The sequence below is a fragment of the Chiloscyllium plagiosum genome, chromosome 20 (assembly GCF_004010195.1).
Source record: "Chiloscyllium plagiosum isolate BGI_BamShark_2017 chromosome 20, ASM401019v2, whole genome shotgun sequence".
NCBI classification, from domain to species: domain Eukaryota; kingdom Metazoa; phylum Chordata; class Chondrichthyes; order Orectolobiformes; family Hemiscylliidae; genus Chiloscyllium; species Chiloscyllium plagiosum.
Window position 1 is genome coordinate 32,241,487 of NC_057729.1, and position 20,750 is coordinate 32,262,236.

The 20,750-nt window shown below is 39.5% G+C and overlaps 1 protein-coding gene across 3 annotated transcripts in view; it reads left to right on the forward strand.

The window, feature by feature from the left end:
- The window catches only part of LOC122560143 (zinc finger and BTB domain-containing protein 46-like), a 105,052-nt gene extending 84,577 nt beyond the window's left edge, over window positions 1–20,475 (forward strand). For all 3 annotated transcript variants that reach the window (XM_043710445.1, XM_043710448.1, XM_043710447.1), the window contains 2 exons: window positions 11,848–12,023; window positions 18,121–20,475. In XM_043710445.1, the coding sequence (XP_043566380.1) occupies window positions 11,848–12,023; window positions 18,121–18,876 (932 nt within the window). In that variant the 3' untranslated portion in view covers window positions 18,877–20,475. The remainder of the gene's footprint in view (window positions 1–11,847; window positions 12,024–18,120) is intronic.
- Window positions 20,476–20,750: the final 275 nt, after the last annotated feature.

Sequence of the window (20,750 nt, forward strand, 5' to 3'; positions counted from 1 at the left end):
TGCTGATGCTGGAAACCAGATTCTGGATCAGTGGCCTTTATTCCTGATGAAGGGCTTTTTGCCCGAAACGTCGATTTTGCCTGTCCTCGGATGCTGCCTGAATTGCTGTGCTCTTCCAGCACCACTGATCCAGAATCTGGTTTCCAGCATCTGCAGTCATTGTTTTTACGTTTGTTTTCATATAATGGTTGTTCCTAGAATAGGTCACTAGTCTGTCACCGATATAAAATAGAAATTTCTGGAAAACTTATCAGGTGTCTCAGCTTCTGTAAAAAGAAAGTAGAGTTTGCATTCTGGGTCCAGTGACCCTTTTGAACTGTCTATGTTCACGGACTAAATTCATAAATCATTCCTACAAAATTGTTGCAATTTATTCATTAAATCAGCTTAACTGTGGTTTTCTTTTTTAAAAAAAATCTTATTCCCTCTGTGTTTATCCAAAAATCTTTCTCCGGTTGCTGCCTCCTTCCTTCTCAACCTTCCTAAACTTAAATTCTGGAATACTTTTTTTCTTCTGTCTATGCTTTTAACTGAATCACAAGTACACTTTTTTAACGATATATTGCCAAGAAATATCATTTGTCTCAGCTGTATTTTCATGGCTTGTTTATTGGTCCTTTCATGACCCACACCTTCCTCTGTTCCATTAGTGGTTTATAAATGCCACCAACTTGCTTAAGCAAATGTTTGAAAGTTCAGACTGGATTTTCTAGCATGTCAAGTCGTCTTAAACATTGACATGGCAACAGTAATATAGTACTATCGAATATGAAGGGTAACTTGAACTTTTAATTTCTTCCATGGGATACGAGTATCACTGGCAAGGCCAGCATTTGTGCCCATCACTAATTGTCCTTGAAGGTAACTGTGAGCCATCATATCAAACCATTGTGGTGTCTGCACTTTCACAGTGCTATTTTTGAAAAGGTGTTCGTTGATTTGGAGCCAGTGACAATGAAGGATCAGCGAAATTGTTCTAAATTAGGCTGGGGACTGGCTTGCACAGGAACCTGCAGGTGGTGGTGTTCCCGTATGGCTGTTGCCCTTCTAGCTTGCAGAAGCTGCAGACTTGGAAGATGCTGTCAAAAGATGTTTGGTAAGTAGCTTCCTCATGCCTTACTGGAAATTAATGTTTAAGATGGCGGATTGGGTGCCAATCAAATGGACTGCCTTGGCTTGAGTAGTGTTGAGCGTCTTATCTTGCTGGAGCCTTGTAGATGGTGCTAGGTTTTGGCATTGGAGGAGGTGAGTTACTTGCCTCCACTTCCCATCTCGACCTGCTCTTGTACTCATGATATTCATATAGCTGTTCAATACAATTAGTTCCCAGGATGTTGATGTACGGATGATAACATGGTTTAATATCAAGGATACATTATTAGATTCTCTATTAGTGGAGATGGCACTTGTTTGGCATGCATATTAGTTGCTACTTATCAACACAAACCTGGATGTTCTCCAGGTCTTGTTGCATATGGAAGCGGAACATTTTAGTATTTGAAGAGTTATGAATGGTGCTGAATATTGTGCAACCATTGTGAAGTAGTTGACAATGGTCTAGACTAAGACACTATCCTGAAGAACTCCAGTGATGTTCTTGGGCGGAGATGATAGATCTCCAATAAACAGCCAAAATCAGTTCATGGGCTATAAAAGAGCAAGTAACAAATGGTAGGTGTGTTTTTGTTGTTTTTGCATTAGAGAAAAATGCTTTGCATTCTTGGTCAAAAAAGGAGATTAAGAATGTTCTGTTTGTCAACAATTCCAGTTGAGGGTGGTTATTTCAAATAGGAGAACTCAATGTTGGAAAGGGAGTGGGAAGGGGAATTATAATCGGTGGCAAGTGGGAGTTCCAGTCGGTTCCTGCTTCCAGGTGAGACAGAGGTTCACCTGCCTCTCTTCCAACCTCGTTTACTGCATCAGGTGCTTCCGATGTGGTCTTCTCTACATCGGGGAGATCAATGTGAATTTCAGGAACAGTTCACTGAGCATCTCAGCCGGGTCCGCAGGGGCTGACTGGACCTCCCAGTCACCGTCCATTATAATTTCTATTCCCATTTTCTTTCTGACATGACCATCCCTGGCCTCTTCCATTGCCAGAATGAACGAAACAGCAAATTAGAGGAACAACAACTCATCATCTGCCTGGGAAGCCTACAGCCTGGAGGACTCAACACTTGAGTTCTCCAATTTCAAATGACCTTCCCTTCCCTTCCCCTGACTCCCTTCCCAGCTCCTCCCCCTTGTCCCAGACACCTACCAGATTCATTCCTCCCATTGATCAACCAGGTCATATCCTATGCCTGTCCTCACCTGTCCCCACTTCACCCTGCACGCACCCCCCAAGCCCTACACCCACTCCCAGTTCTGGAGAAGAGTTACACCAAAAATGTCGATTTCTGATGCCGCCTGGCTTGCTGTGCCTCCTTGTCTACCTTAGTATTAGCAGGTGGCAGCATCTCCAAATGATACGTGATATTATGTTATCATCATTCCACCAAATAGTGATTATTCAAAATTTGTTTCAGATAGTTCTGGGATACGCATGTTTTGGCAGTGAGATTTACCTATAATGTTGCTGAAGTATTGGACAATATTTTTGAGAACACTTACCTCTGTTCACAATTGCGCGAATCCAGCAGGGCTCTGTTCATGCACTGCATTCTGTCACAAATTTATTCTGTTCTGTCAGTTTTCTGTGTGAGTTGCAGCTTAAATGAAGTCAAATTCAGTAAATCAGCATGTTTTGCATCCTGTATTTCAACTCTTGGTTGGAGAAATTTAAAGGCATTTGCTCTTTTCAAGATACCCCACTAAGAAGTGGATCATTTGTGAAAAGCTGGACTCTGACCATATGCTTTGTTTCCACTACTTTTTCCCTCGATTAGAGCAATTTTTGGCTGGTTCCTGGTCGGAAAGTAATGTGATGTTCATGATGGATGTCACCACAACAAACAAGTTTTGTTTTTGGGGCGGTAGTGTTGAGATAGCTGAGAGTTCTGACTACTACAATTTGCAGGTTGATTTTTGCCAGTTTTGTTGTTTTCGTTGCACAAACAGCTCCCCAAATGTTCAGCCTCCTTTTTACATGTCATCAATTGTTAGAGATTTTGAATGCATAAAAGATGTGATTTTCTTTCCCTCTCTCTTCCTCTAACCTTTCTTTAATTCACTTCACAGTTTTTTTGGTATCTGACTTGACTCTTAATTCATCCTGTTGTGTCATTGTCATTTTGTTTTCTTTGATTCATAACTGTAAATTTAAAGAAGACATTTTGGATCACACCATTAACTAAGCTCACAGATGTTCCATTTCACGCACCTTGCCAGTATAAGCTTGCACTTCATGATGCCACAATTTCCATGCTCTGGCAAAAATGCCATCTGCTGTTTTGTTAAATGAATAGTCTCATTCTCAGAAAGAAAATGACTACTTTGGTATTAGGTTTTATTTGCAAGTTCCTAACTTCTGTTGCTCACGTAACCATTGAGAAAGGCCAGTGCTTGCTATGGTGCATTTGTATACAAGTTGGATAGTCATAGAATTTTAAAAGTACTCTTTGATTCAAGATTCAAGTCTATTTTGATCAAACCATAGAAATTGTCTAGAGATTAAGCAATGGACCGACAGGAATAGTGGTCCTTAACGAAGTTGAACATATTTTACATACAACAGTAGTGTGCATGTCTTTTTAATTGATAGTTACTGATTTTTATAGTTGAATTGAAATTCTATCCAATCAATTTTGGAGTGTCATTCAAAGTTTTTTCCAATCTAAAACTGTCCCAAATTTGCCATTGACCAATACTTTAATTTATGGACACCATTTCAAATTTAAAATGTCCTTGGTGGACATATTCAAACTATTGAGTGTACACAGATACCAAAAAGACTCTGGTTCATCCAGCATCACCACTAACACAGATGAAGACTGCCTATGGGTGATTCAGTATGAACTCCCTCCAAGAATAGACTACCTGTGAACTCTTCCAGCAAGCCCTGCATTCCAAACTTGTCATCTTCCCCATTGCTAGTGCATTTAATCTACCCGTCTGCTTTGGCCTCAAAAATGGCATTCATTTCAACCTGTGCTAAATCACTGGGCTTCAAAGTCACTGTCACCAGGGGTGGTTTAATCAAAACAACATTGCGATTGACTAAGTGAATAAAGCAGAAGAAAGCTGCTTTCTGTCTTTGGCGATCCAAAAACAGTTTGTTTCATATATGTCCCACTGGCAATCCAAGGTTGAAGACAGAGTGTGATCGGAGAGATCCAGCACATTTGGTGGCACGAGAAGGCCAAGAAGATCCATGTATATGGCAACAAAAGCATGATTTTAAGAAGCTTCCTCCAGACTTCATGAAAGCAATGATGTTTCGTTTCATAAAGGCCCCATGTCAGTGCTCACAGCTGACTGGTTCACCTTAATCTCTGACTGACTCCATCAGGATCAGGTGGAATGAACACATTGGGGCTCTTCTCAATTGTGATAATCTTGGATCCTGCTCTGTAGTTTGGAGGCCAGCATACAGTGAATGCGTCCTTAACAGAACTTGGGCCCTGGATGAAGTTGTCAAACCACTTCAAAAAGCCAAACCACGCAATCCCAGGAGTACATGTACTGTGAAGACTTGATTGTGTAGAGCTTATATTTTTCTGAAAATTGAACCTCCCAGGAGATTTAAGCAATACCAAAATTTTATTAATCTTGAAAAGTAAGCTAACTTAAATACAACTCCATGAGCTGCAAATCTATACTCCATTGCAGGTAAGATTGTTGCTGTAGCACCACTAGAACACCTACCTTCACTTACATAACCTGTTTTGCTGGAATCCCTGTGTAAGTTCAGAGCATTATGGAACACTGAGATGTAATTCTTACAATTTAGCAGATCCAAGGAAAAAGCTGTGAGCAAAATTAGAGTCTCTCTACGGCTTTCAGTAATCTGTTGAAGACTTGTGCCTTCGTCATTAGGAAGCTGTCTAGAAGGTCTTGGCCGTCGGTTGGCAGGAATACATCAGGTTGTGCAGCCGATTCATGACTGCCGCTGTCTTGGTAGTGAATTGGAATTTAACTTTTTCAGCAGAACTGTTATCAAACCAAAGATGTGTGCTTATCCCTTGTCTCCATCTTTGTAGTGACCATCCTGGATGGTGAAGGGTGCCCTTTCACTGGAGGCCTGAATTTAGTGCAGGTTGGATGAAAGCTATTCAACCTGAGAAGGCTATTGGCATTCCTTGACCTGTTACAAGAAACCTATCAAGCTATACAAAGAACAAAAGAGGAGCTCAAAGAACACTACAGCACAGGAATAGGCCCTTTGGTCCATAAAGGCTGAACTGACACATGACACCTCTCTAAGCTTAAAAAACCTTTTGCCTCCATGCAGTGCGTATCCCTCCATTCTCTGCCTTTTCATGTGTCTGTCGGGATGCCTCTAAAATATTGCCAATGTACCTACTTCTATCACCACCTCTGGCAACACATTCCAGGCACTTCCATCTTCTCACGTTGTCTTTCAACTTTTTCCCCTTTTGCTTTAAATGCATGTCTCACAGTAATTGGCATTTGCACCCTGGGAGAAACAGTCGGACTACCCATTCAGTCCTATATCTGAAGGCCAATAAGATGAATGTTGTCCTCTCATCAAAACCCAGGCTTGCACAAAATATCCTTACCCTCTAACCTCCTTGCATTATGGTTACGATCACTCCTGGAGGTGGTCGCAAACTTCAGCTATCTTGATGGCCATACATCTGAGTCAGCAGCCATAAACTAGAGATCTGACACAAGATCTTGGTGCATGAGCTTCTCCTTTTGGGAAGCTTCTCAGATGTGCCTTCACCAAGAAAAGAAACCATGATTGCAGTCTCCGGTCATCTTCCTGACAGCTCCCATTGGCTGCAAAAGTTAGGTGATGTATCGCTGACTCTGAGAAAGCTTAACATACTGCCAATGTTGACCAGGGAAGATTCTATGCATCATCAAGATGGATCACTAAACAAATACCTTAGCATCCTCCAGGAAACCAGAGTCCTAAGCATAGATGTGAAAAGTCTATAACAGTAACTGCATCAGTCAGGTCAGTGCATCAGAATGCTGAGCACTGACCTTTAGAAAGGCTCTTTGTTCCCAATTTGTGACTGGTCTTGGTGCAACTGGCAGGAATGTTTTCAAGATACCCTGAAAGCTTGCTTGAAGAACACTAGCCTTAACCCCAACAGCTTAGGAAGAGTGTACACTGAACTATCCACAATAATTTACTACTTCAATGATAAAGGCTAAATGTGCAACTTGAGTGAGCTTGGACTGATCAGCAGTCTGACTTGTAACTTAAACTGCTGACATGGAATATGGACTTTGGATTATTAACTTTGAATGCTGTTTCTTCTTCAACCTTGTACCATCTGTTTTCCGTCTGCCTTGACTTCATTCTGTTTGTGATTCTTTTGTCATAAAACTGTCTTGCACATTAAATTTGACATGTAATGTGGGAATTGCTAAAGATGAATTGATTCTTTTTTGTTTATGTTGGAATTATAAAATAGTTAATTCAATCACTTAATGGCCAACTCTCTCTGAAGTGCAGTCGAGTGGTACATTTTCTTGATCTGTCTTGTTTTCCACCAAGCATAATGAAAGGTGTATTACGTGTATTTTGAGTTTTAAAGTTGAGGCAGAGAGATATTTGGTCAGTTCTGACAAGATAATTTTTGTATGAGCAGGTCAGACATTCATTTGCAACAGTCATTTAAGACAGTTGGTTCCAAGAAGGCATGTGTTTCAGTCAAGAGCCCAGCAGAACTCCTGTAGTATTCACGTACCCATTACTTTTTGTTTTGGAACTCCACTCATAATGGACAGCAGGTTTTCCCAGCAGGGAAAATCAGTCACCCGAATCAAGGTGTTTAGTTTGTGAAGTTTCCAGCCAGGACAGTTTGAATAGAAATATTCAGTTATTAGAATTGAAAAAGTTTAGGCCATCAGAATTGTGCCATCAACTTCAGAAAGGAACCAAAAAACTGTCTCTGAAGTCAAAGGAAAATAAATCTGCAAGAGTAAAAATTGAGGAGATATGAGTGATATTTCTAAAATTGGGTGTCTGTAAAAAGTTAGTATTGGCAAACTGGCTGAAACTTTGTTTTACTAATGGTATTAAGATCTTTCTAACTGCCTGATTAGCATAATAGTTTTGTTGTGTGTGACTCATTACCACAGGAATAACTGCAGAAATTAAACATATGATCTTTTATTCTGGGATCTGACTTGTCTGCTATTACCATCAGCTGAGATCTTAACAAATGATTTCAGGGTTGAAGCATCTGGTACAAAAACATCTTCCAATTTCACTGTTCCTAAAGTAACTAATAGGATTAATGTGCTGAGACAGGTAGTTTTGTTTTCCAACACATCTTTGCAACAGTCATTGTTACATCTGTTACAAATGAAACAACGTTTGCATTTGTTGAGCCAGTATACATATTGGGACCAAGGTAGTGTGGACTTTGAGTAAGCCAAAATCCTGCAATATCAAGAATATTGAATTTTGGCTTTGATTCTAATTGAGAAATAAACTGTATGGTTGTATTTAAACAGTCTTTCAAGAGCTTTTATAATTTTCTCTTACAATAAAACTCATTGTGCATTATCATTCTTTGACGAGTTCATCTCCTTCAAGTTGTGTGATTGGAGTCAGTACTTGTGACATTTGTCTGTTATGCTTGCTTTTTTTTTAAACTGTGCACCTACTCCTTCCACTTTTACCTCACTACTCCTTCATGTTGGCTTCAATATCTAGATGAATCTGTTATTTACCCATCTATCCACCCAATCCTGGGTGCACAACCTTCCATGACACATCACATTCTGCATATTCCTAAGTTTCTGTGAATCGGAACTGAATTTCTCCATCATAATGAACGTTCTGGGCAGCTTGTTATCTATGTTTTCTTCTGCAGTCAAAATTAAACATGTAAATGACACCTAATGGTTAACTTATTAATTATGTCCTTTAGAACTTTAGCATGGTATTACAATTGTCTATAAGGTTTAAATCTTCCTAACACAGTATCTACTGTGTAAGTATCGGGTGGCACGGTGGCTCAGTGGTTAGCACTGCTGCCTCATAGCACCAGGGTCCCAGGTTCGATTTCAGTCTCGATTCCTAGACTGTGTGTGTGGAGTTTGCACATTCTCCCCGTGTCTGCGTGGGTTTCCTCCGGGTGCTCCAGTTTCCTCCCACAGTCCAAAGATGTGCTGGTCAGGTGAATTGGCCATGGTAAATTGCCCGTAGTGTTAGGTGAAGGGGTAAATATAGGGGTATGGGTGGGTTGCACTTCAGTGGGTCGGGTGCATTAGTCAGAGGGAAATGGGTCCATAGTGTTAGGTGCATTAGTCAGAGGGAAATGGGTCTGGGTGGGTGGGTCGGTATGGACTTGTTGGCCCGAAGGGCCTGTTTCCACACTGCAGGGAATCCTAATCAAATACGAATCTAATCTTGTTATTTTCTAGCTTGCATTCATGTTACTTGAAGGTACCCTTGTCAGAATACAAAACCATTTTCATGTGCTAATGCACCCCATTTGAGAGTACCACAACTAGTACAAATCTTCTGTTGTAATTATTCTTTCCAATGCTGTCAGGTTGTCTTCATATCTCTTGTTTTGAAGGTACCCTTGTCAGAATACAAAACCATTTTCATGTGCTAATGCACCCCATTTGAGAGTACCACAACTAGTACAAATCTTCTGTTGTGTGTGGAGTTTGCACATTCTCCCCGTGTCTGCGTGGGTTTCCTCCGGGTGCTCCAGTTTCCTCCCACAGTCCAAAGATGTCCAAAGATCTTTCCAATGCTGTCAGGTTGTCTTCATATCTCTTGTTTTGAACTGATTAAATTCTTCAAAATTCCACTTCATTCACTGAAATTGCTACTTTCACCCTTTGAATGGACTGTTATACATTACGTCATATGCATCTGGCTCTGTTGGCAGCACTGCTTCCTAATTCTTGGACCTCAGTAAATGCTGATACCTAGTTGCAGTCCTTCTCTTATTTTTAACTAACCTGATCAGATGTGTATTGACACACCTATGGACAGGTGAGGTCTGAATCTCCGACTTCTGATGTATAGGTGGTGACACTAAGATTGCGTCACAAGACATCCTGGGTGCAATCCTTTGATGAGAAGTTAAAATTGCCTGCCTTTTAATTGGTTTTTTTTGGGTTTTATGAAAATTCTTCCCTCAGCCCAATAAATAAAACAAACTGGCCATCTCATTTGCTGTATGTGGAATCTTTAATTTGCATAAATTGATTGCTGCTTACGTTTGCACAATGTAGCTTTTGTCGAATGAAGAAAATGCAATATTATGTAAAATGTGATTTGAATGCCTGAGGTATATAGTCCTTGATGCAAGGTCTCCTGTTTACTTTTTTCTTTTGTTCATGAATGTCTTTAAGTTTAGGAGTCTTAAGTGATTGTACCTTGTCTAGACTTGAAGCTAATTGGTTTCATGCAGTTCAACAGGAAATTACTTTTCTGTATTCTCTGAGAGAACTCAAACACCTCAGAATCTGTTCCGCACAATGTTTGATTTTAAATTTGACACTGAACTGCCATTTTAACAATATATTGCATAACGATTTAAGAAATCTTTTCACACAGTTCAGTAGCACTGACTGACTATGCAAAGTTTGTTTAAGTTATTAACCTGTCCAGATAGGTTGATTTAAAAGTGTATTCAAGCAGGTGGTACTCTAAGAATCCAGGCCTTTGATTCAGAGATAAGGACATTGCCACTGTACCACAAGATCCATTTTACTACAACTTTTGAGGGTTGGTTTGTCCAAATAATATGAATTGCTTCAACCTTTTCAGTTTTGGCTGATATCCATCAATGCCACTGTGGACTTCCCTACTGACTATGTTTTCCGACCTTCATTTAGAGTTGAATGCTCTGGCTTGCCGACTCAAGTGTTTGGGAAGAATAGCCCATATATGCTGTGATTTTGTTTTGTCACTTGTTTCTGATGAAAATACTTCTGTTAATGTTATTCATGGGAAAGAAAAGTTACATTTTAAGCCAGAGTTTGTTCTCTTTTCCTCCTTGCCCTATCATTCTCTCTCACTCTCCCTAAAAGCAAAAGATTTTTAAAGATTTTTTAAAATTTTGAGTTGAAGCAATCGTAGCTTCCCGTGTTTGTGCATTATTTCTGTGCTTTTAGCTTTCATGTGAAGCAGGTGCTCAATGTGAAATTTAGTTGGATTGTTGATTTTGTTCTCTTTCTGTTAGGGCAGTTATTCGTATCAAAACAGCCACTAGAAATTGTACTGACTAATTTGTTTTTGTGTATTTGTTGAGGAACTGCATATCACTGCCAGTTTCAAAGTCCTCTGATTTTATTGTTCAAATAAGGAGCTTTTTTTTAGGAATTGGAGTTTTCAATGTAAATTCTCTACCTGTAGTAAAGCAGTAGTTTGTTAAAAGCTGAAGTAGAAGGGTTGCTGTGAAAATAAATGAACATCCACCATAATCGAATGATGGAACAGGCTCTTGGGGCCGAATTGCCTTCTCCTATTCCTATTTATTATGGTCTTATTGAGCGTGTGAGGCAATCAGAGAGAAGATGGTGGCACTTAAGCTAGCAGAGTGGAGAATGACATTGACCTTTCTTCTATAGATTGCCTTGAATAGACATTCTGGTATAACACAGTTGACGAGTTGTGGGCACTGTTTGGATTACACAACCTTACTGCTGAAGGGGTATAGCGACCTTCTACCGCGCAATTTTCTACAGCAGTTTTCCAAAGCACAATTTTCTATTGAACGAGGTTGCAGAGGAATGCAATTGCCACATTATAGTAGAATAAGCTGTATAGTAAAATCTTCCATGTTCTCATAAATAGATCAAATTCCTTGTAATTTCAACGCATCTAGAGTGCTGTGTGCTGTGATTGTCACCTTATTTAAACAAAGATGTAAATGAAGTTGGAACTGTTCAGAAAAGGCTTGCTAAACTGACAATTGAAATAGATGAGTTGTCTTACTAGAAAAGGTTAGACGATGTTGGCATGGACGAGTTGGACTCAAGGGTTTGTTTCCATGCTGCATAATTCTATGTTATGAGTGTAATTGAAAGTATAATTTTGCTTTAGAGTCATAGAGAGATACAGCATGGAAACAGACCCTCCGGTCCAACTCTTCCAAGCGGACCAGATATCCTAAATTAATCTAGTCCTGTTTGCCAGCATTTGGCTCATATCCTTCGAATCCCTTTCGATCATATGCCTTTTAAATATTGTAATTGTACCAGCTTCCACCACTTCCTCTGGCAGCTCATTTCATACACGCACCACCTTCTGTGCGAAAAAGTTGCCCCTTAGTTCCCTTTAAATCTTAGCTCTCATCTTAAATCAATGTCTTCTAGTTTTGGACTCCCCAAGCCCAGGGAAAAGACCTTGTCCGTTTATCCTATCCGTGCTACTCATGATTTTATAAATCTCTGTCAGGTCACTCCTTAGCGTCTAATGCTCCAGGGAAAATAGCCCCAGCCTGTTCAGCCTCTCCCTGTAGCTCAAACCCTTTGATCAACATCCTTGTACATTTTTTCTCAACCCTTTCGAGTTTCACAACATTTTCCCTGTAGGACGGAGACCAGAATTTCATACAATAACTGTTGGTTTCGTTTGATGGTGCCTACTTAGTAGAATCTATGAATTACCCATACTTAAAAGAAAGAAGCAAAGTAATATTCTAATAAAAACCAAACGTTTTGTGTAATATTCTAAGAATATTTGTTGAAATGAATCCAAATTAAATGAATTTTTTTCTTCACATTTTACAGTTAACGAATTTACCGTGATACGAAAGAAGTTCAAATGTCCGTACTGCAGCTTCTCTGCTATGCATCAGTGTATCCTGAAAAGGCATATGCGCTCTCACACAGGTGAAAGGCCGTACCCTTGTGAAATTTGTGGTAAGAAGTTTACACGGCGGGAACATATGAAAAGACACACGTTGGTAAGCATTGTTCTTATTTATGGGTACAGGTCGTTCTGCTATAATGTGTGTTTCGTCAGCACGAATAGGCTATAGTGCGATTGATGAATTATGCTTACGTCCGAAATGTCGATTCTTCCCCTCCTCTAATGCTGCCTGGCTTGCTGTGCTTTTCCATCACTACACTCTCGACTCGGATCTCCAGCATTCGCCATCCTCACTTTCTCCTTCGAATTGTGCAAACTGTTTGGGTAATGTGAACTTCTGTTCGTGATCCTCTATAGTGCAATTTTCTATAATCCGAGATTGCAGACGAACACAAGTGTCGCGTTGTAGCAGAGTGACCTGTACTGAAATTGTGCAGTGCAGATTGTATAATTATGTTTTTAAAACTAGTTTCAACATTATTTGGATGTGTTAGAAGAACATAAATGTGGCCACAGGCTGGTTTGAAATATTTTGGTATTTTTGATTTAATGAAATGACAAATAGGTGCAATGCCTAAATGTTCAGCATTACTTGCATTGATCAAGACTAGACTATCAAACATTAAATGCAGCATCCACTTCATTGAAATTTTTATCTTTGGCATTTTTCTTAAAATGTGCAGATTAATTTTTGAATCTGGCAAAGATGTTTATGGTTAAATTTACACACACTCAGATGTTGCACTCTTTCGCTTCATTTAAGCATTGTTTCGGACCTTGGAAGTGTTTGAGATATCATTTAAGCATAGTGAGTTCAAGTTACTTGTTAAACCTGCCATTTAGACTAGATAACTCAGTCATAGATTAGATTAAATTACTTAGTGTGGAAACAGGCCCTTCGGCCCAACAAGTCCACACCGACCCGCCGAAGCGCAACCCACCCAGACCCATTCCTCTACAGTTACCCCTACACCTAACGCTACTGGCAATTTAGCATGGCCAATTCACCTAACCTGCATATTTTTGGACTGTGGGAGGAAACCGGAGAACCCAGAAGAAACCCACGCAGACACGGGGAGAATGTGCAAACTCCACACAGTCAGTCAGTCGCCTGAGGTGGGAATTGAACCTGGGTCTCTGACACTGTGAGGCAGCAGTGCTAACCACTGTGTCTCTGTGCCGCCCGATGTACAGCATGGAAACAGACCCTTCGGTTCGACTTGTCTATGCCAACCAGATATCCTAAATTATCCAGTTTCACTTGCCAGCACCTGGCCCATATCCCTCCAAACCCTTCCTATTCCTATACCCATCCAGATGCCTTTTAAATATTGCAATTGTAACAGCCTCCACCACTTCCTCTGGCAGCTCATTCCATACACGCACCACCCTCTGCATGGAAAAGTTGCCAGTTAAGGTCCCTTTTAAATCTTTTCCCTCTCACCTTAAACCTATGCCCTCTAGCTTTGGACTCCCCAACCGTGGGGAAAAGACATAGCATATTTATTCTGCATGCCCCTTGTGATCTTTATAAAATTCGTAAGGTCACCCCAAAGCCCCTGACACTCCATGGAAAATGACCCCAGCCTATTCAGCCTCTCCCTATAGCTTAAGCCCTCCAACTCTATATTATAGAAGGTAAAATCAATAGCCTTAGTCAATGATGTAACAGTCTACGATTCATGATAAAATGCATGAATTATGTTGGGCCTCAAATTAAAATTCAAGCTGACACCTGTGTGGGGGGAATTTAACTAAATGTTACTGTTTTGTCGTTTACTTTTGGATCAATACTTATGTTTCATTCTGTCATGGGCTATGAATGAAGTCAGCATTCATTGCCAATCCCTAATTGTCATTGATGTAGTAGCTTTCTGAAGCACAGTAGTCCTTGTGTGTAGAAAAGCTCAGTGCTGTTAGCAAGGGAATTGGATAATTTTGATCAAATAACTATGAAGGAAAATCAATATAATTCCTGTTGGGGTCATGTGTCCTTTGGGAAGAACTTTGAGGTGGTGATGTTTTGTCTCCTTTGTCCTTTTAGTTTATAAAGGTTGAGAGTTTGGAGGGGGCTATCAAAGAGTTTGGTGAATTGTGAGAACACACTGCTGCTCCTGTGTCAGAGGGAATCCTTAGATTAGCGAACATTGTGTTGATCAAGTACCCAGTCAGTTTTTCTCCTGGATTGTAACAAACATCTTGAGTATCATTGGGATTTCATATGTCTAAGCAAATAGTGTGTTCCATCACACTCCTAACTTGTGCCTAATAGATGTTAGGCAGACAATGAAGAATCAGGACATGAGTACACATCTCAGAATTCCCAACCTTTGACCTGTTCTTGTAACGAGTCCAGTTGGTCCTGTTGTGTTTCTGGTCAACAGTTTCACTCTAGGATATTGGTGGGAAATCAGTATAGTAATGTCATGTATGACATGTCATAAAGGTGGGAGGAAGTTTAGGATAGATTAGGAATTGAATGTGTTATCTTAGTGGATAATATGTATCTACAGTTTCGGCATATGGTTTCATGCAATGAACAAGACTTACATCAAACAAAAACCAACCTTATAAATATTTTCTTTTCTTTGGTGTCCATTGTTACAAAAGTTAGTAATGCTTGCATACTGTTATTTTAAAATGTAACCAAAACCTGTTGAACAGCTTACATCAATTAGAGTGAATAAAATGAGCCTAATGTGAAAGGCAGTTAAAGGAATGGATCATCTAACAAATTGAGGATGATAAAATCAAAATGCTTTTCACATAACTCTCTTTCCCATCTGATAAAATCACCTGAAAATAAAGTTACCATAGTCGTAGAGGGCCATTTGGGCTGCTCTCTCATTACACTGTGATAACTGGTGGGTTACTATGCCTCAGATGAGGGGAGAGGAAGATGGGATCTTCATGGTAATCTCAGCCCATGCAGAAATTAGATTGTAATGTTAGCGTCATTCTGCATTACCATCCAGCTAACTGACTCCTGCCTGAGAGTAGAACACAATTGGTTGCTCTGTACCAAAAGCCTGTCTTAAATAATGCCATAGATGTGGCCATCTTGAATAGATTTGATCAAGTAAATTACATTTCTCATGTTGTGATTAATGCCATTGAGTGGAATTTGATTGAATGTCATGGAGAAATTGAGTTATATTTTTCATAACATTCTCTCTCAATCTTGATTAATTTTTATTTTCACATTCTCTTTTTTTTGCTTCCTACCACATTTTTGTTTCTATTGTATTTTAAATTTAATATGTAAAGCAGGTATTTCATTGAAATCCTAAGTACTGCAGTTATTCTTTCTTTTTGTGATGGGCATTTTCAGTATTAAACAATCATGTACAATACCTGTTCATTTATAATGAGAGAATTTCACCTTATGATTGCAAAGTTTGTCACATGGGTCCTAAAAATTAGTGTTTATCATCCATTTATTGTGTGGATGATGTTAAGGTTGGTGGAGTTATGGACAGTGCCAAAGGGTGCTGCAGGTTACAGAGAGTCATAGATAAGCTGCAGAGCTGGGCTCAGACGTGGCAAATGTAGTTCAATGCAGAAAAGTGAAGTGATTCACTTTGTAAGGAGCAACAGGAATGCAGAGTACTGGCCTAATAGTAAGAGTCTTGGTAGTGTCGATGAGCAGAGAGATTTTGGTATTCATGTACGTAGATCCCTGGAAGTGGCCACCCAGGTTGATAGGGTTGATAAGAAGGTGTATGGTGTGTTAGTTTTTATTGGTAGAGGGATTGAGTTTCGGAGTCATGAGGTCATGTACACACTTGGAATATTGTGTGCAGTTCTGGTCACCGCATTATAGGAGGGATGTGGAAGCATTGGTAAGGGTGCAGAGGAGATTTACCAGGATGTTGCCTGGTATGGAGGGAAGGTATTATGATGAAGAAAGGCTGAGGGACTTGAGGCTGCTTTCGTTAGCGAGAAGGTTGAGAGGTGCCTTCATCGAGACAAACAAGATGATCAGAGGATTAGATAGGGTGGACAGTGAGAGCCTTTTTCCTCAGATGGTGGTGGCTAGCACGAGTGGCCATAGCTTTAAATTGAGGGCTGATGGATATAGGTCAGATGTCAGAGGTAGTTCCCTTACTCAGATAGTAGTAAGGGCATGGAACGCACTGCCTGCAACAGTAGTAGATTCACCAACCTTAAGAGCATTTAAATGGTCATTGGATAAACGTATGGATGATGATGGAATAGTGTAGGTTAGATCGGCTTCAGATTGGTTCCACAGGTCGCTGGAACATTGAGGGCCGAAAGACCTGTACTGCGCTGTAATGTTCTATGTTCTATTTCTCACTAATTGAAATTTCTGTTACTGAAAATGTAGGTTTAAACAAAAACATTTGCAAATGATGTTTTGCAAATCATCATGATTGGATGTATCCAATTTAAAAAATGAGGAAATGCCTGGTGCTGATGACATTAAAGGCTATGGGTCCTGATAATATATCAAGTACGCTGCTGAAGAATTGTTCTCTTGAACTCTCCCAACCTCTTCTAGTTGAGCTTTTCACAGCTTTCATATTATAACCTCCCCAACAATGTGGAAATCTGCTCTGCTATGTGATCCCATTCAGATTTAAGTAGGATAAATTTAAATGATTTTTAAATTGTGACCTCAACAATTCAGGAACAGCTGCCTTCTCACTTGAACAGTGTAGGTAGGTCAGTTTAGAGGTAAATATCGCACTTCAGCCATTGTGAAGCACTACAAGAGATGTAAGGAAAAAGATCATCTGGCTCATTCCGGCATGTTGTAACTAAGCATCCGTGCACCTCGCTCCTCAGTCATGTGATCTCCTGACTGAGGAAAAGAGATTTTAAAGAAAATAAATCTCTGCTAACCCAGGGAAATTAAAATTTTCCTTCCTTCCTCCCTCCCTCAGGAAGATAATCGAAAACAAACTCTATTCTGACATAATAGTGACTACAGGACACACTATTCAATATTCTGCCTACCTTTGTATGCATTGAGATTGTCATTCTCTAGGAGCATGTCCAGTTCCCTTTTTAGAACATTGCTTGTCAATTTGTCCTCAAAAGACAAATTGGCAATGTTCCATATCGCTCTGACTCTGTAAATAAAGCTTCATTGCACATAACTTAATCTCTTGCTTTAAATAACATGTACATATCCCTCATTCTCATTAATTCAAATATTCTATCAACTATAAACAGCCTAGTTCTTTAATCATTTTAAGTGTATCAGGTCTTCCAAGGTCTTCGTCATTCTCAAGTAAAAAAGACCACTTCAATGAACCACACCCAAAAGTGAAGGGTTTTCAAACTAATATTAATCCAGTGGCCCTCTAAAACATGTTAGGAGCCTCTGTTTCCAATCATGTGAGGAGACCAGAACTGAACATTGGTGTGACCCAACCAGTGTTTATCACATGGAAACTGTGTTGTTCTTTATGGTGGATCATCATAATAATACACTTGACACAGATGTTCTTGCCCTTAACTGCTGAGTATTTCCATCAATTTCTTTTTGTTTTTATCGTTGGAGGCACGTGCATTCTTCACTACTACTTTTTAAAGAAACTTGAAAGCAAATTCTTATTTGTTGTTTTTTTCTTTTTTGCTCTCCCATCATTATTCTGGCAATACTGGGGTGAAAGAATTTCACTGTAACCCCCATCTGCAACTGCTTGTAAGTTGTGAAACCTACTTTGTGGGGTCAGTATGTGGGCCGCATTCAGTGATAGACAAACTGTATTTCTCAGTTTGGATTTACCACTATTAAATGCTGTCACCTTAACCAATGGTTTAAGAAAATATATCAAGTGAGAATCAGAAATTGTATCCAGGGTGGCAGAGAGGAACATTAACCAGCCTTCATACTATTATCTAGTGACCCTGCTAAAGTGTGCCTGTGGATGTGGAGGGCAAGGAGGTCAGGTAACCTGATGGCACTTGTCCTGAGTGACATGTTCAAATGGTCACCAAGTCTGTGGGAGTTAGAAGGTGCCTGTAAAACCACACTGCAGCAAACTTGTAGCAAAAAAAAGACAATGGAAATATTTATCTAATATTTTCTATCAGATCACACTTGAGCTGGTTTTTTGTGTGACCTCCTGAACAACTTTAAAGTTCTTTTCACTAATGGCTTTTTAAGTAGAATTATTTTTTAAAAGAAGAACTAAACATTATTTGTTTCATTTATTCAGGTCCACAGCAAAGACAAAAAGTATGTCTGCAAAGTCTGCAACCGAGTCTTTATGTCAGCAGCCAGCGTTGGCATTAAACATGGCTCTAGACGCCACGGAATATGTGTGGATTGTGCAGGCGGAAGTCTGATGTCTCAGCTCGACCAGGATGGTGCAGATGAGTCTCCAGATGGAATGTTTTCTGCAGAAAATCCATACCCTGATGAGCATGGAGAAATGCAGTATGCTGATGAGCATGTGGAAGGCCAGTACCCTGATGAGCATGTGGAAGGCCAGTACCCTGATGAGCATGGGGAAGGCCAGTACCCTGATGAGCATGGGGAAGGCCAGTACCCTGACGAGCATGGGGAAGGCCAATACCCTGACGAGCATGGGGAAGGCCAATACCCTGACGAGCATGGTGAAGGCCAGTACCCTGACGAGCATGGTGAAGGCCAGTACCCTGACGATCATGGTGAAGGTCAGTATCCCGACGATCGTGGAGAAGGCCAGTACCCCGATGAGAGTGGGGAAAGTCAGTACCCTGACGAACATGGGGAAAACCAGTACCCTGATGATCATGAGGACAGAGAAAGGGAGGTTGATGAAATGGCAGATGGTGAGGAGATGAAGTGGAAGGATGACGATGTTATTCCCCAGGCTGATATAGTTATTGAAGATGATAAGGAGGTGATTGATTCCCAGCAAGACCAAGAGAATCAAGGAATTCCTGTAACAGATGACAAAGATTTTGGATGGATTTCACAGGAAATGTAACCTTCTGGGTTACTTACACATTCTGGAGTGCACCATAGTTCTTTAGAGTGCTAGCTGTTTCACTAATGTAAATGTTAAATTGTAGTCGGGCAGTTTTACAAGAACATTATATTTACAAAGAATACTATTCAGAAAGATATTTACACCAGTGATTTTTCAGGTTCATTGTCCACTTGTGAAATTTAGGATTAGATGTTAAAATCTGGGGCATTTTACCAGTGGTTCTATACACCTTTCTTTCTTAAATTTCATAATATTTTTGAAGAATGTTGGGAAATTTAGAAATTTTCAATCATTTTGTGAGCTGTTGTTGTCCTTTAAAATGTTATCCGGATCTGGATCTGGATTGCCCAATATGTATACAGGATCCAAAGCATAATGCTAACTGTTGCAAGATAATGAAGCAGCCATTGAGTAACGCAAGTTTTATCTGTTTGCTTCAAAATGATCAATTCATAATATTACAAGTTATCATTCCCTCCAGCAGCCCAAAATACAAATTGCTGTGAAAATCATATCATTATATGTGTTAGTAGATTAGACATCACTGACAAATTATGCATTAAAACAAGAAAGGTGTACATTCCCAAACAAGAGATTCTTCACTTTGCAAACCGATGAGACATTCCTTCATTCTGTAACGTCTCTGTGCAAACAAATTTTACCATAGATTTAGTTTTGAGTTAGTGCATTTTAAGAAGTGTTTCATAATGGGCTTGGCTGTGGCGGGTGTGAGTCATGTGCTGCGTTGTGTTCTTTTAACATTTCAATGTCTATATTTTTGACCTCGTGGAGATTAATTTTTGGCTGTGTCATGACATAAAGCTTTCACAAAGTTCAAAGCTGTGCCAGATCTCTCTGCTCTTCAGACAAGGAAGTAAGGAGTTAACTTATTTGTTGCATTGAAAAAAGGGTAGCACATGCTTTTTTTAGTTATAATATACACTAAATACTGAATATATACCAAATTATATGTTTTAATAGAATTTACTTTGGATATTTTACTGATGATTTTTGTTTATCATTTAGAAAATGCAAAAAAACTGGAATTGTTCAATATATTTCAGAAAATCAAATCTTATCATGTTTTGGCTTGTTAGTGGTAACATGTGCAAATCCTTACTAAATTAAGCCATAACTGTGGTTACTTTTTAGAAATCTATATTGTATTTCCGATTTCTGCCTTTTACATTAGGAGTTTTGCCTGATGAAAGTTTTTAAGAGTGCTGTGTGAGTATGCTCTCATATATTTATTTTTTCAACACGCTTTCAGCTGGATTTGTTAAAAGTGCTTAAAGCTGTTGAAATCTCCAGTGCTTGGAATATTATTCTATATGATACTGACTTTGTAATTATAAAACCTGTGTTTGTATTCAAGATGTGTTTAATATTCAGAGTTAGTTATGAGTAGTGGGAGAAGATGACTGTGCATTGTACTGATCTCTGTAAATGTAGTAATTACATTTTTTAAGTGATTATGCTTTCTGTATCTTAGGCATGCCGAAGGTCTGCCTAAAGTTCATGTGCTGGGAATAGCTTGGATATACTCACACCCGAATCAATCTTAAATAAACCGGGAAGTGCTGCCAAAGCAAACCAGTTCTCTGCTCGTTTTGAAGCTTTTCTGTTATATACACTGTACATTCCCTAAGATATAAAGAGATAACATGAGATTGCTGTATGTATGCCTTTATATGAGTGGACATATCCACTGCTTTTGATACTAGCATGTGCAACATCACATTTGTTGAAAAACTGCAAGCTATGGAATTTGCACAGGGTAAAATGAAGAATTATCTTGGATCATTATAGTTCTGTTGTTGCACTGACCTCTTTCTTTCAGTTACTTTATACTCCTGTGTATAAACTAAATT